General features: G+C 50.6%; 1 protein-coding gene across 1 annotated transcript in view; it reads left to right on the top strand.

Moving 5' to 3' along the window:
- LOC149470805 (prolyl endopeptidase FAP-like) overlaps positions 1-15634 on the top strand; it is a 166851-nt gene that overhangs the window by 73537 nt on the left and 77680 nt on the right. The window contains exon 13 of the mRNA XM_089660049.1: positions 14955-15059. Within this exon, the coding sequence (XP_089516175.1) occupies positions 14955-15059 (105 nt within the window). The remainder of the gene's footprint in view (positions 1-14954; positions 15060-15634) is intronic.

Raw genomic sequence — 15634 nt, 5'->3', positions numbered from 1 at the left:
ACCAGCTCCACTGCAGCCTACCACCACGGCCAGTAGTGGTGCCGGTGCGCACGGAGGAAGTAGCAGTCAGCCAGTGAAGAGTAGCGGGGGCAAAGTTTCCTACTCGGTGGTGTGGCAATTTTTCCTCAAGCCGCCCGAGGAAGTAAATGTAGCCGTATGTCGACTATGTGGCCAGAAATGCAAGCGTGGCCAGGGGGCCCATGTTGGGACTACAGCGTTGCGTCAGCATATGCAGCGTCACCATTCGGTGGCCTGGGAAAACCGTGATAAACATACGGCGGTTCTGCCTGCCCCAGCCCCCGCTCCATCACCCGCTCCGTTACTTGCTCCGTCACCCGACGTCGTCAATCGCCCTCTATCAGCCAGTCAAGGCTCCAACACCTCTGCTGAGGGGAGTTGTCGCTCATTGGCATCTTCCGCTCGTTCAGATGCTCCTTCTCCTGCTACTCCTCTTCTCGGATTCCGTCAACAGTCTTTCTTGGAATCCGTATCCAAGAGACAACAGTTTGCGAGCACGCACCCGACGGTGCAAAAGCTGAACGTCCTCCTGTCCAAGTTGCTGGTGCTGCAGTCCCTCCCTTTCCAACTGGTGGACTCAGCACCTTTCCGAGAAATGATGGCTTGTGCCGCGCCGCGGTGGAGAGTGCCAAGCCGTCATTTCTTTGCCCAAAAGGCAGTGCCAGCCCTGCATTCACATGTAGAAGAGATGGTGGGCCAGTCTTTGAGCATGTCGGTCTCTGCCAAAGTGCACGGCAGCGCCGACGTGTGGAGCTGTAACTACGGTCAGGGACAGTACATGTCATTTACGGCCCACTGGGTGAACGTGGTGCCGGCACAGCCGCACCAGCAACTTGGACAGGTCACGACGCTTTTGCCTCCACGTTTGCACGTCCTTGGTCCAGCAAGCATGTCCGCCTCTACCACCTCTTTTTCCGCCGTGTCCTCAGCCGCCACCCCCGTGCCAAGTCCCATTACCCGACCGGCATATCACATGTGCAGGGCGCAACGGTGTCACGCTGTGCTGCACCTGGTATGCCTTGGCGAACGTAGTCACACAGGGGAGGAACTGCTGAGTGTAATGAACAGAGAAATCGACAGATGGCTGTCTCCGCGCAAACTAAAAATCGGAACCATGTTGACTGACAACGGAAAGAACATGGTGTCTGCTCTGCGTCAAGGAAGGTTGTGCCATGCGCCATGCATGGCTCACGTGTTCAATCTGGTTGTCAAGCGGTTCCTAAAATCCACCATCCCACTGCAAGACATCCTTAAAATGTCACGTAAACTGTGCATGCATTTCAGCCATTCCTACACCGCAAAGAACACCCTCATTGAGCTGCAGCGGCAGAACGGAATTCCACAGCATCGCCTGATCTGCGACGTTGCAACAAGGTGGAATTCAACCCTACACATGTTAGACCGCCTTTACGAGCAGCGAAAGGCCATCACCGATTTCCTGATGTTACAAGCGGATAAAGGTACTCCCCTGTGTAACTTAGATGTCAGCCATTGGCAGCTCATGCGTGACACCTGCCGCTTGCTCAGGCCCTTTGAGGAGGCCACGCTATTCGTGAGTCGGCAGGACTATGGGATGAACGACGTCATTCCTCTGTTGCACGTCCTGGAACAAATGCTGTTAACAATGGCTGGTCAGGGTGCGGTAGACGTGGCGCACAGATCTCAACGCCACATGACCCCTGTGGGGGCAGGACAGGAAGAAGAGGAGGAGGTAGAGGAGGACATTTGTGCTCAGGAATTATTGAGTGAAATGGGTGGTTTTTCCACTCAGCGGACAGGAGTGGAGGAGCAGGAGCATCTGGTAGAGGAGGAGGAGGAGGAGACAGAGGACCCAGACGCACCGTGGCAGTATGCTGTGGAGATGGAGGCAGGGAGTCCCTCGCATTCCTTGGCACAAATGGCCCATAGCATGCTCGGTTGCTTGCGTAGCGACAGCCGAATAATAACCATCAGACAGAGGGATGACTTTTGGCTGTCCACCTTGTTGGACCCTCGCTACCGGTCCAAAATGGTGGCCTTTTTCACACCTGCTGAGAGGGAGGCCAAAATTACGTACTATAAAAACCACCTATGTAGTCAGTTGGTCTCTGCCTTTGTGCGCCATCGTCCATCCTCAGACACTGTGGGCCCTGTGCGCTCGCGTTCCGCTGGCATGGCAGCAGGGGAGGGGTGGGGTGGTAGGAGCAGTGGCAGCTCCACCAGCAGCGGCTGCCTCAGTCTGCAGTCGATGATGAGTAGCTTTCTTCACCAGCGCAGTGAGGAAACTACTAACCAGCCGCAGCAGCAGCAGCAGCATCAGGTGGACCTGGAGCAGGAGCTCAAACAACAGGCTTGGGCCTACTTGGACAGCACCCTGCCAACCGAGGTAGACAATCCCCTTGACTACTGGGCAACGAAACTTGACCTTTGGCCCCAACTAGCTGAATTTGCCCTTGAAAGGCTGTCATGCCCGGCCAGTAGCGTGGCATCGGAGCGCGTGTTTAGTGCGGCAGGAGGTATTGTAACTCCGCGGAGGACACGACTGTCCACCCAAAGTGTGGAGAGACTCACGTTTGTGAAAATGAATCAGGCGTGGATTAGTCTGGATTTCAAACCACCAGTTCCTGACACAACTGACTAAATCCGCCATGAATCATGCCTCAAACATGTGCCACTTTCAGGTCTCCTCACACTGCTGGTGTGTTGAATTTTTTGACATAGGGTGCTGGCAGATTACGGGCCTCCTATAGCTGCTGCCAGGCCCCTAATCTGCCATAGGCCCCTATATACCACCTCCTCCTGCTGCTGCCAGGTCCAGAGTCTCTCATGGGTCCCTGTACGGCCTCCCATTGCTGCTGTCTCCATCGCCACACTCTGCTGCCATGTGCCACTTTCAGGTCTCTTCACACTGCTGGTGTGTTAAATTTTTTGACATAGGGTGCAGGCAGATTACGGGCCTCACATAGCTGCTGCCAGGCCCCTAATCTGCCATGGGCCCCTATATACCACCTCCTCCTGCTGCTGCCAGGTCCAGAGTCTCTCATGGGTCCCTGTACGGCCTCCCATTGCTGCTGTCTCCATCGCCACACTCTGCTGCCATGTGCCACTTTCAGGTCTCTTCACACTGCTGGTGTGTTAAATTTTTTGACATAGGGTGCTGCAAGATAACGGGCCTCACATAGCTGCTGCCAGGCCCCTAATCAGCCATGGGCCCCTATACCGCCTCCTCCTGCTGCTGCCAGGTCCAGAGTCTCTCATGCCATGTGCCACTTTCAGGTCTCTTCACACTGCTGGTGTGTTAAATTTTTTGACATAGGGTGCAGGCAGATTACGGGCCTCACATAGCTGCTGCCAGGCCCCTAATCTGCCATAGGCCCCTATATACCGCCTCCTCATGCTGCTGCCAGGTCCAGAGTCTCTCATGGGTCCCTGTACGGCCTCCCATTGCTGCTTTCTCCATCGCCACACTCTGCTGCCATGTGCCACTTTCAGGTCTCTTCACACTGCTGGTGTGTTAAATTTTTTGACATAGGGTGCAGGCAGATTACGGGCCTCACATAGCTGCTGCCAGGCCCCTAATCTGCCATGGGCCCCTATATACCGCCTCCTCATGCTGCTGCCAAGTCCAGAGTCTGTCATGGTCCCTGTACGGCCTCCCATTGCTGCTGTCTCCATCGCCACACTCTGCTGCCATGTGCCACTTTCAGGTCTCTTCACACTGCTGGTGTGTTAAATTTTTTGACATAGGGTGCAGGCAGATTACGGGCCTCACATAGCTGCTGCCAGGCCCCTAATCTGCCATGGGCCCCTATATACCGCCTCCTCATGCTGCTGCCAAGTCCAGAGTCTGTCATGGTCCCTGTACGGCCTCCCATTGCTGCTGTCTCCATCGCCACACTCTGCTGCCATGTGCCACTTTCAGGTCTCTTCACACTGCTGGTGTGTTTAATTTTTTGACATAGGGTGCAGGCAGATTACGGGCCTCACATAGCTGCTGCCAGGCCCCTAATCTGCCATGGGCCCCTATATACCGCCTCCTCATGCTGCTGCCAAGTCCAGAGTCTGTCATGGTCCCTGTACGGCCTCCCATTGCTGCTGTCTCCATCGCCACACTCTGCTGCCATGTGCCACTTTCAGGTCTCTTCACACTGCTGGTGTGTTAAATTTTTTGACATAGGGTGCAGGCAGATTACGGGCCTCACATAGCTGCTGCCAGGCCCCTAATCTGCCATGGGCCCCTATATACCGCCTCCTCATGCTGCTGCCAAGTCCAGAGTCTGTCATGGTCCCTGTACGGCCTCCCATTGCTGCTGTCTCCATCGCCACACTCTGCTGCCATGTGCCACTTTCAGGTCTCTTCACACTGCTGGTGTGTTAAATTTTTTGACATAGGGTGCAGGCAGATTACGGGCCTCACATAGCTGCTGCCAGGCCCCTAATCTGCCATGGGCCCCTATATACCGCCTCCTCATGCTGCTGCCAAGTCCAGAGTCTGTCATGGTCCCTGTACGGCCTCCCATTGCTGCTGTCTCCATCGCCACACTCTGCCATGTGCCACTTTCAGGTCTCTTCACACTGCTGGTGTGTTTAATTTTTTGACATAGGGTGCAGGCAGATTACGGGCCTCACATAGCTGCTGCCAGGCCCCTAATCTGCCATAGGCCCCTATATACCGCCTCCTCATGCTGCTGCCAGGTCCAGAGTCTCTCATGGGTCCCTGTACGGCCTCCCATTGCTGCTTTCTCCATCGCCACACTCTGCCATGTGCCACTTTCAGGTCTCCTCACACACTGCTGGTGTGTTGAATTTTTTGACATAGGGTGCTGGCAGATTACGGGCCTCCCATAGCTGCTGCCAGGCCCCTAATCTGCCATGGGCCCCTATATACCGCCTCCTCATGCTGCTGCCAAGTCCAGAGTCTGTCATGGGTCCCTGTACGGCCTCCCATTGCTGCTGTCTCCATCGCCACACTCTGCCATGTGCCACTTTCAGGTCTCCTCACACACTGCTGGTGTGTAGAATTTTTTGACATAGGGTGCTGGCAGATTACGGGCCTCCCATAGCTGCTGCCAGGCCCCTAATCTGCCATGGGCCCCTATATACCGCCTCCTCATGCTGCTGCCAAGTCCAGAGTCTGTCATGGGTCCCTGTACGGCCTCCCATTGCTGCTGTCTCCATCGCCACACTCTGCCATGTGCCACTTTCAGGTCTCCTCACACTGCTGGTGTGTTGAATTTTTTGACATAGGGTGCTGGCAGATTACGGGCCTCCTATAGCTGCTGCCAGGCCCCTAATCTGCCATGGGCCCCTATATACCGCCTCCTCATGCTGCTGCCAAGTTCAGAGTCTGTCATGGGTCCCTGTACGGCCTCCCATTGCTGCTGTCTCCATCGCCACACTCTGCCATGTGCCACTTTCAGGTCTCCTCACACTGCTGGTGTGTTGAATTTTTTGACATAGGGTGCTGGCAGATTACGGGCCTCCTATAGCTGCTGCCAGGCCCCTAATCTGCCATAAGCCCCTATATACCGCCTCCTCATGCTGCTGCCAAGTCCAGAGTCTGTCATGGGTCCCTGTACGGCCTCCCATTGCTGCTGTCTCCATCGCCACACTCTGCCATGTGCCACTTTCAGGTCTCCTCACACACTGCTGGTGTGTTGAATTTTTTGACATAGGGTGCTGGCAGATTACGGGCCTCCTATAGCTGCTGCCAGGCCCCTAATCTGCCGTAGGCCCCTATATACCGCCTCCTCATGCTGCTGCCAGGTCCAGAGTCTCTCATGGGTCCCTGTACGGCCTCCCATTGCTGCTGTCTCCATCGCCACACTCTGCCATGTGCCACTTTCAGGTCTCCTCACACTGCTGGTGTGTTCCATTTTTTGTCATAGGGTGCTGGCAGATTATGGGCCTCCCATAACTGCTGCCAGGCCCCTAATCTGCCATGGGCCCCTATACCGACTCCTCATGCTGTGACGTTGCAACAAGGTGGAATTCAACCCTACATATGTTAGACCGCCTTTACGAACAGCAAAAGGCCATCACAGATTTCCTGATGTTAAAAGCAGATAAAGGTACTCCCTGTGTAACTTAGATGTCAGCCATTGGCAGCTCATGCGTGACACCTGCGCTTGCTCAGGCCCTTTGAGGAGGCCACGCTATTCGTGAGTCGGCAGGACTATGGGATGAACGACGTCATTCCTCTGTTGCACGTCCTGGAACAAATGCTGTTAACAATGGCTGGTCAGGGTGCGGTAGACGTGGCGCACAGATCTCAACGCCACATGGCCCCTGTGGGGGCAGGACTGGAAGAAGAGGAGGAGGTAGAGGAGGACATTGGTGCTCAGGAATTATTGAGTGAAATGGGTGGTTTTTCCACTCAGCGGACAGGAGTGGAGGAGCAGGAGCATCTGGTAGAGGAGGAGGAAGAGGAGACAGAGGACCTAGACGCACCGTGGCAGTATGCTGTGGAGATGGAGGCAGGGAGTCCCTCGCATTCCTTGGCACAAATGGCCCATAGCATGCTCGGTTGCTTGCGTAGCGACAGCCGAATAATAACCATCAGACAGAGGGATGACTTTTGGCTGTCCACCTTGTTGGACCCTGGCTACCGTTCAAAAATGGTGGCCTTTTTCACACCTGCTGAGAGGGAGGCCAAAATAACGTACTATAAAAAACACCTATGTAGTCAGCTGGTCTCTGCCTGTCTGCGCCAACGTCCATCCTCAGACACTGTGGGCCCTGTGCGCTCGTGTTCCGCTGCCATGGCAGCAGGGGAGGGGTGGGGTGGTAGGAGCAGTGGCAGCTCCACCAGCAGCGGCTGCCTCAGTCTGCAGTCGATGATGAGTAGCTTTCTTCACCAGCGCAGTGAGGAAACTACTAACCAGCCGCAGCAGCAGCAGCAGCATCAGGTGGACCTGGAGCAGGACCTCAAACAACAGGCTTAGGCCTACTTGGACAGCACCCTGCCAACCGAGGTAGACAATCCCCTTGACTACTGGGCAACGAAACTTGACCTTTGGCCCCAACTAGCTGAATTTGCCCTTGAAAGGCTGTCATGCCCGGCCAGTAGCGTGGCATCGGAGCGCGTGTTTAGTGCGGCAGGAGGTATTGCAACTCCGCGGAGGACACGACTGTCCACCCAAAGTGTGGAGAGACTCACGTTTGTGAAAATGAATCAGGCGTGGATTAGTCTGGATTTCAAACCACCAGTTCCTGACACAACTGACTAAATCCGCCATGAATCATGCCCCAAACATGTGCCACTTTCAGGTCTCCTCACACTGCTGGTGTGTTCCATTTTTTGTCATAGGGTGCTGGCAGATTACGGGCCTCCCATAGCTGCTGCCAGGCCCCTAATCTGCCATGGGCCCCTATACCGCCTCCTCATGCTGCTGCCAAGTCCAGAGTCTCTCATGGGTCCCTGTACGGCCTCCCATTGCTGCTGCCTCCATCGCCACACTCTGCCATGTGCCACTTTCAGGTCTCCTCACACTGCTGGTGTGTTCCATTTTTTGTCATAGGGTGCTGGCAGATTACGGGCCTCCCATAGCTGCTGCCAGGCCCCTAATCTGCCATGGGCCCCTATACCGCCTCCTCATGCTGCTGCCAGGTCCAGAGTCTCTCATGGGTCCCTGTACGGCCTCCCATTGCTGCTGTCTCCATCGCCACACTCTGCCATGTGCCACTTTCAGGTCTCCTCACACTGCTGGTGGGTTCCATTTTTTGTCATAGGGTGCTGGCAGATTACGGGCCTCCCATAGCTGCTGCCAGGCCCGTAATCTGCCATGGGCCCCCGTACCGACTCCTCATGCTGCTGCCAGGCCCGTAATCTGTCATGGGCCACTGTTGTCGCTTGTTGGCATATTCCGCTCGTTCAGATGCTCCTTCTCCTGCTACTCCTCTTCACGGATTCCGTCAGCAGTCTTTCTTGGAATCCGTTTCCAAGAGACAACAGTTTGCGAGCACGCACCCGACGGTGCAGAAGCTGAACGTCCTCCTGTCCAAGTTGCTGCTGCCAGGCTCGTAATCTGTCATGCGCCCCTGTACCGCCTCCTCATGCTGCTGCCAGGTCCAGAGTGTGTCATGGGCCCCCGTACCGACTCCTCATGCTGCTGCCAGGCCCGTAATCTGTCATGGGCCCCTGTACCGCCTCCCCATGCTGCTGCCAGGTCCAGAGTGTGTCATGGGTCCCTGTACGGCCTCCCATTGCTGCTGCCAGGCCCGTAATCTGCCATGGGCCCCTGTACCGACTCCTCATGCTGCTGCCAGGCCCGTAATCTGTCATGGGCCCCTGTACCGCCTCCTCATGCTGCTGCCAGGTCCAGAGTGTGTCATGGGTCCCTGTACGGCCTCCCATTGCTGCTGTCTCTATCGCCACACTCTGCCATGTGCCACTTTCAGGTCTCCTCACACTGCTGGTGGTTTCCATTTTTGTCATAGGGTGCTGTATGGCCTCCCATTGCTGCTGCCTCCACCGCCACACTGTGGCTCCACACTCTGGTTTTGGCCCCGTGACTGCCCAAATGAGTGAAGTGTGCGGTGATTCTAAGATCGACGGCACTCATCTGCATGTCATACTGACTGACAGTATTATTTCTCTTCCCCAGCAGACTCCAAGGGCATTTAAATTAAAGGTACAGTGTTCTGCACTAATATTAAGTCTCTCTGAAGCCTAGAAACACCCTTTTTTAAGTTAAATTCACAGCGAATTTATTCGACTCGAATCGAATATTGTCCACGAATTCGCCGAATCAGTCGAATCGAATTTTTCATTTCTTCGCTCATCTCTAGTCTTGGAAGTGGATGCCTCTGAGAACGCGGTAGGAGCGGTTCTGTCCCAAAGAAATGGAACCAAGGAACTACTGCACCCCGTGGCGTTCTTCTCCAGGAAGTTGACGCCGGCTGAACGTAACTATGACATTGGAGATCGGGAGCTCCTGGCCATCAAATCCGCTCTAGAAGAATGGAGGTACTTACTGGAAGGAGCCACACACCCAATCCTAGTCTTCACTGATCACAAGAACCTGGAATATTTAAGAACAGCGAAACGACTGAGACCTCGCCAGGCAAGATGGGCTCTTTTCTTCTCGCGATTCACTCTCCATATTACGTACCGACCCGGTACTAAGAACACAAAACCAGACGCTCTGTCCCGCATGTTTGAGGACCCCGATGACACAGTGGCACCTGACACCATCTTACCTTCCGGAAGTTTCCTTGCTCTACAAACAGAACTTCGTTCCAGACTCCTCGACGCTTCTACAGGACTACCAGTTCCGTCGGGGTCACCCCTCCTGAACCACGGCGGGCTGTTTTGGAAGGAAGACCGGATCATGGTCCCAGAAGAGGTGCGAACCCTGGTCCTAGGGCACTGCCACGACCATCGAATGGCAGGTCACTTCGGGGTTGCGAAAACTCTGGAACTACTACGGCGCTCGTTCTGGTGGCCGAACATGAATAAGGACTGCGAGCGTTACGTCCAGACCTGCTCCACCTGTCAAAGGAACAAGCCCTCCAGGAGCCGGGCATGGGGATTGTTACGTCCATTACCAATACCCAAGCGGGCCTGGCAAATGATTGCCATGGACTTTGTGGTCGAACTCCCACCATCCCAAGGCTACACAGCAATAATGGTGGTCGTGGACCGCTTCTCAAAGATGGCACATTTTATACCCCTGGAGAAAACCCCATCGGCACCTGAAACGGCACGGATCTTCATTAAGGAAGTAGTCAGGCTTCATGGGGTCCCCGAAGATATAGTGTCAGATCGGGGAGTCCAATTCACCTCCAGGTTCTGGAACTCCTTGTGTAAAGCACTAGGAATCAAGCTGTCGCTTTCATCCGCCTACCACCCACAGACCAACGGCCAAACCGAGAGGACCAACCAAACGCTGGAACAATACCTGCGATGTTACACGTCCTACCTTCAGGATGACTGGTTGCCGTTGTTGCCGTCCGCAGAATTCGCGTACAACAACTCGAGTCACTCTGCAACGGGGCAATCCCCGTTCTTCGCCAATTACGGGTATCATCCCACATTTCTCCCTGACCTGATGCCTGAAAACCCGGTACCGGCATCTCAGGACGTCTTAAACTTCTTTTCTGTCAATAACAAGACAATTCAGGAAGCCATCGCCAAAGCCCAAGGGGACAGTAAGAGGGCGTTCGACAGGAAAAGAAGAGGAGAATTACTGCTTCAACCAGGGGATCGGGTATGGCTGTCAACGACCAACTTGAAGATGCTGCATCCTTCGAGGAAGCTGGGACCCAAGTACATTGGCCCATTTCCGGTAAAGCGTGTAGTCAACAAGGTGGCCTACGAGCTTGAGCTTCCGCAGACCTTCAGGGTACATCCTGTGTTCCATGTGTCTCTCCTGAAGCCATCCAGACCGGATCCTTTCCCGGACCGTGAGTCCAGACCTCCCGAGGCAATCTCCGTAGATGACCAGGAGGAATACGAAGTGGAGACTATCCTCAGTTGCCGACGGAGGGGGAACCAGACCCAGTTCCTGATAAAATGGAAGGGTTATGGCCCTGAGGAGAACTCATGGGAACCCGCCCAGAACATTCACGCTCCCCGGCTCATCCGGGAATTTTTTCGTGGACACCCGCGGTGGAGAGATCAGTGGGGCTCCCGGAGGGTGCCCATTGGGAGGGGGCAGTGTCAGGGATCACGGCGCCGGAATCCTGCATCACGGCGCCGTCCCCCCGCGCATGCGCACTGGCGGCGAGCCGCGGCTGACAGGACGCCGCGCATGCGCAGTAGAGAGTCGAGGGCGCGCCTCAGGCGTCCAATGACAGCCGGGGGCGCGTCCCAGCCAGCCAATGACAGTGCAGGGCGCACTATTTAAAGATGCCCTGCACTGTCACCCATTGCCGCAAGGTCTTATGTGATCCTGGATACCTGCTCCTGTTCTGTGACCCTGTTTTCGACCCTGACTACGCTGCCTGCCCCTGTGTTTGACCCGGCTTGTCCTGACTACTCTGCCTGCTCCTGCGTTTTGACTCGGATATCCTGACTATTCTACGGACTGATTTACCTGGCTGACCCTGCATGTGACCTGACTACTCCTTGCCCGCTGATTTGGTACCCCGCTTACCCCCCACGGAACCACTATCCGTGCCACCCTGCTGGGGCCGTCATCCGCCTCATATCTGGCTCTCCCGGTACCTACACGCATCCCCGGAGGCCTTCCCGGCCGCTGGTGGGCCCGCCCAGAGGTCGTGACCTGGCCTGGGACTGTTTCAAGTCCATCCCCACCATCAGGGGCCCTGGTGAAGGCACAGCCCGGGCTTAGACCCCACGCTCTGGGTTGGTCTATCAGTTGGCAGCCGGAAGGCTCCGCCTGGCGGATCATAACAGGTATACAGCAGGATAACAGACCTCAGATGCAGTCTCATTCACTAGGCAAAGATGCCCCTTGGAACGCACTGTGCGTTCCACTCACCGGAAATGACGTCAGACGCCGGGATGGCCAGCCGGAAATACGTCAACGCGTTTCGCCCCACCCACAGGGTGTTCTCAAGACCTGGTCAGAAATTGGAAAATCGTTTTTATATGAAAGAAAGATCGTTTTGCTTCAATAAAATGCTGGTTAATATCTGCTAAAATGTGAGTGGTCTGGTTAAAATTCTTCTGAGATTGGAATTTATAACGGTATCACGCTATGGTCTTTTTTTCTTTTTCCTGAATTTTGGTGGATTAGGTGAGAGGAGTAACCGGAGGAGGTTTCTATGTCTTAGAGGAGGCATTATTTGGAGGTTATAAAAAAGGGGGTCCAGGAGCCCTTAATATCCCTGAAAGGCGTTTTACTCACCAAATATCTGGTGAGTGCAGTTCATGTTGGTTTTGCACTGGTGGATGGTGGAGGTATTATTGGCACAGAAGAATCCAATGAAAATACAGTTTTTTCACGGGACTGTTTTTTGAATTTGTCACTGATTTTTTTCAGAAATTTTTTTTAAATCACTTTAATTATTACTATTTTTTATGTGTCACAATGTATTTTGATTAATATTATTTATGGGCTGGGTTATTTATTTATATTGCTTTGTGGGTTTTGCGCTGGTTTAAGTAGAAATAAATATCTTCTGGTAAGCCTTGCATGCAAGTGGTTGGTGGCACATTGGCTCTCTTTGGAAGTCTTTTGATCTCATCATGGCATTTGAAGACTGTTCTGCTTTGATCTCACCATATGTTATTTCACTTATGAACATTCTGAAATTAATTATTTTCTAATTTTTCTCATGTTTTCTGTTTGAAATGTTTTGAGCGCTGCACTTTATTTGAACAATGTCTTTGTTACCTGTTTGGATGAATTCTGTGATATTTTCTTGCTACTCTTTGGAATTGAAAAAGTTAAATTGCAGTGTTAAACATCAGTTAAAAACTGATATTCTTAGGTTTTCCATCTATGTACTAGTTCCAAGGAAGTAATATCACTTGCACCAATAGATTTACTGCCCCAGGAAATACTTTAAAACCTGCATATGAGAACATTTTGTAGTAGATTCCCTGTAAAGGAAAGCCATGGTGAGAGAAATACAGTGGGTGCCCTTTCTTTCATCCTTCTAGGAATACTATCTTCCTGGCTGTGAAACTGATCTATTAGATTCATTATTTTCTAAGTTACTGTTTTGGAACAAGTAGAGATCAGAAAATCATAGTGAAATCCGATCTGTATACTTGTTCCTGGTCAGTGACGTAGGAAGTATTGAAGACCTTGAAGCATTGTGACTTTACATTACAACCAGGCAACTTGCATTTGCAAAAGAAAAAGTCAGTGTTGTGGGGTTCTGGAGTTCAGGCATGACAGATGCTAGAACAGTGTGAATTCTTACATGGTTGGTCACAACAACAGTTGATGGCCAGGGTTAGGCAAGACAAACAGAAGGAAGACAGAGCATAGACTACCAGTAATGGAGGTAACAGGCCAATGACCAAAATAATCACAGACAAGCTGAGTAGTAACATACTCCAAACAGTTGACAGATAAATCCAAGCAACTGGAGTCAGACAAAAGTCAGAAACAGCTGACCAACCTCTCTCCAAAGTGAAAAACTTGTTGACAGGGCACAGGATAGATGTTCAGAGTTCACTCTTTAGGTGGACAAAGAGAATCAGGTGTGCAGAACAGAGGCCTGAGCTGCAGTGTTGGGTAATAACCTGCAGATGGTGAAGGTTAATGGCTGATCTTTACAGTCAGCAATGGCAGACTCCTTGTTTCTCCCGTGACAGTTTGCAATTATGGTAGCCAAAAGGGTTCTAAGGTTTAAGGACCCTCAAGTATTGCTGCTGTGCAAACTTTTGCAGTTGATCAAAGGGTAGTGTAAAATGTTCCCATCTGCAAGTGCTGCAAACAGAGGCTCCCAGAATTCGATACTTGGTATTACCATTCTTGGTATAGTGTCAAGAATTTATGGCAAAATGCTAACAGTGGTGTCATCACTGCCCTATGGCCTGTCATGGAGAAATTAGGCCTTTCTACAAACATACATGTACACAAACACAATCATGTTCAATATTTTTTCTATTAAATATTCAACAATAAGTTTAAAGTGTTTTTGTCATCATTTTCTACTAAGATTGTTTCTGCCTCTTCGTTGTTATCCATACATCCATTAGCCAATCAATGTTAATTGGTAGAAAGTCTCCTTTGAAACGTGCTAAAGATACATTTTTACTCTAATTAGTGCAATTAACAAATACAAATCTAATGACTTGTTTGAACAGCAGTACAAATAGAACATTAATTATTTTGGTATTATAATGCACTTTGTTGAACTAAATTGGTCATTTGGCTCAGAAATGTCTTGACTTATGATACTTTTCTACCACAAACTCAAGTATGTCTGCTAAATGAACATCTGTGTTTTTCTTGCTCGTTACTATTTAATGGATGGCAATTGCTTTTTTAATGTAATGCTTTCTGAAACAAAGGAAAATGAGGCTATTGCCTACAATTTGGTAATTATTACTGAACATAACCCTAATTTGAATTCTATGACATTTGATATGTACATGTCTGTCATTATCATCACTGCTATGAATAGATAAATGTAAATTTATCTGGAAGTCTTAAACTGTATATATACATTGTATACGTATATATATATATATATATATATATGGCATAATCAGGTTATATGTAAATACATATGGGCACATGGTCAACCATTGATCAAATACTGTATTACTTAAAGGAAAATCTATTGTTTTATTTTAACCAATTAAGTGATGCTGCCACTTTATAAAAAAAAACTAAAGAAAAAGCAAAAAAAATAAAGCTGGTGGCAACAAGTAAGCTTAAAAACAAGCCCTCACTGACCTCTGTAGCTGCAGGCACTGTAGAGCATTTCAGCTATTGTAGTCAGATTCTAGTCCTTTCTTTGCAGCCTTAGCAGTGACCTGGCAGCTTTGGTTCCTTTTAATATAAGACCAGTGCTCCTGCTCTATGTTTAAATTGGACACCTGGAAGGCCACCAAGTCACTACTGAAAGAAGGTGGAGGGGGACCAGAGTTGCTTTGATATCCACCTCTGTTTTTACTGTTGTGGGTTTAGTAACACTTTAATGTTCATAGCCTGGCCACTGGTTCTTTTTAAGGGCCCCTCCAGACTTTTGCAGGTCATTGCAGCAATTGATGAAAATCTGGATCTGCAGCATTTTTTAACACACAGGATTTGTTTTTCAGGTACCATATTTGTTCTTTGGGATGCATTTTTATCAAATAAATCCATAAAGTGTTGCACAAATTGCTTGTTTTCACATATTACTACAACACATAAATGTGAAACCAGCCCAAGACATCCTAAGACGCGTGTACTAACTTAAATTCCTCCGACGAATGATATAACTAGCACACAGACAATCATAGCGTTGCCACCATTTCTGGACAGTAATGATGGATCTTGGTATGTGCATTTAGCATTTTTGGACACCTTTGTTTTATTTTGTAGTTCTTCGCTGCACTCCCATACTTCTCATCAGACAGTTTATCATACTACCAAATCCTCAGTGACAAGGATGGATACAGACATATTCATTACATAAAGGATTCCATGGTAGGTGACTCTTTATATAAAAGTGGTTGTAAACCTCAGACATGAAATCTGAACAAAGCACATCTTTCTATATATTTTACTTCTTCTCTCCAGAGTACAAAGTGTCATTTCTTTTTGCTGTCTAGTTCCTCTGTTATCAACATAAATCACTTATGACAAGTTTTCGTGACACCAAGAGCTGAAAAGGTGACAGGGAAGGGATCTCCAATCCCTCCAGTCTGTGATTGACAGTCTCAGCTCTGTTCCTGTGTGCTGTGTGGACAGGAGAGGGGTGTCCCTTCCCTCCAATCAGCTCTCAGAGCTCTTGTACAGTGTGTAACTGCAGCACCCCGCCCCCTACATTGTGAGTCTCTGCAAATTCCTTTTCATTTCTAAGTTTTACAAGATGGACAGGACAAATGCTGCAAATAAACAGGTACAACTTATATAGTAGGAATTGTTTCACCTCTGTGTATCACCTGAGACCAGTCACTTCACTGGGTAAACCACTATCAGGATATTTATTATGATGTATATATGTGTTTGCTGTGTGGATGATTTATTCACACACTGTGAAAATACTGTATATTGCAGCA

The sequence above is a fragment of the Staurois parvus genome, unplaced genomic scaffold (assembly GCF_062004578.1).
Source record: "Staurois parvus isolate SC_StPar_1 unplaced genomic scaffold, SC_StPar_1.0 ptg000031l, whole genome shotgun sequence".
Lineage (NCBI taxonomy): Eukaryota > Metazoa > Chordata > Amphibia > Anura > Ranidae > Staurois > Staurois parvus.
Note: the sequence above shows the minus strand (reverse complement) of the source record. Positions and strands in the feature narration are given on the sequence as shown.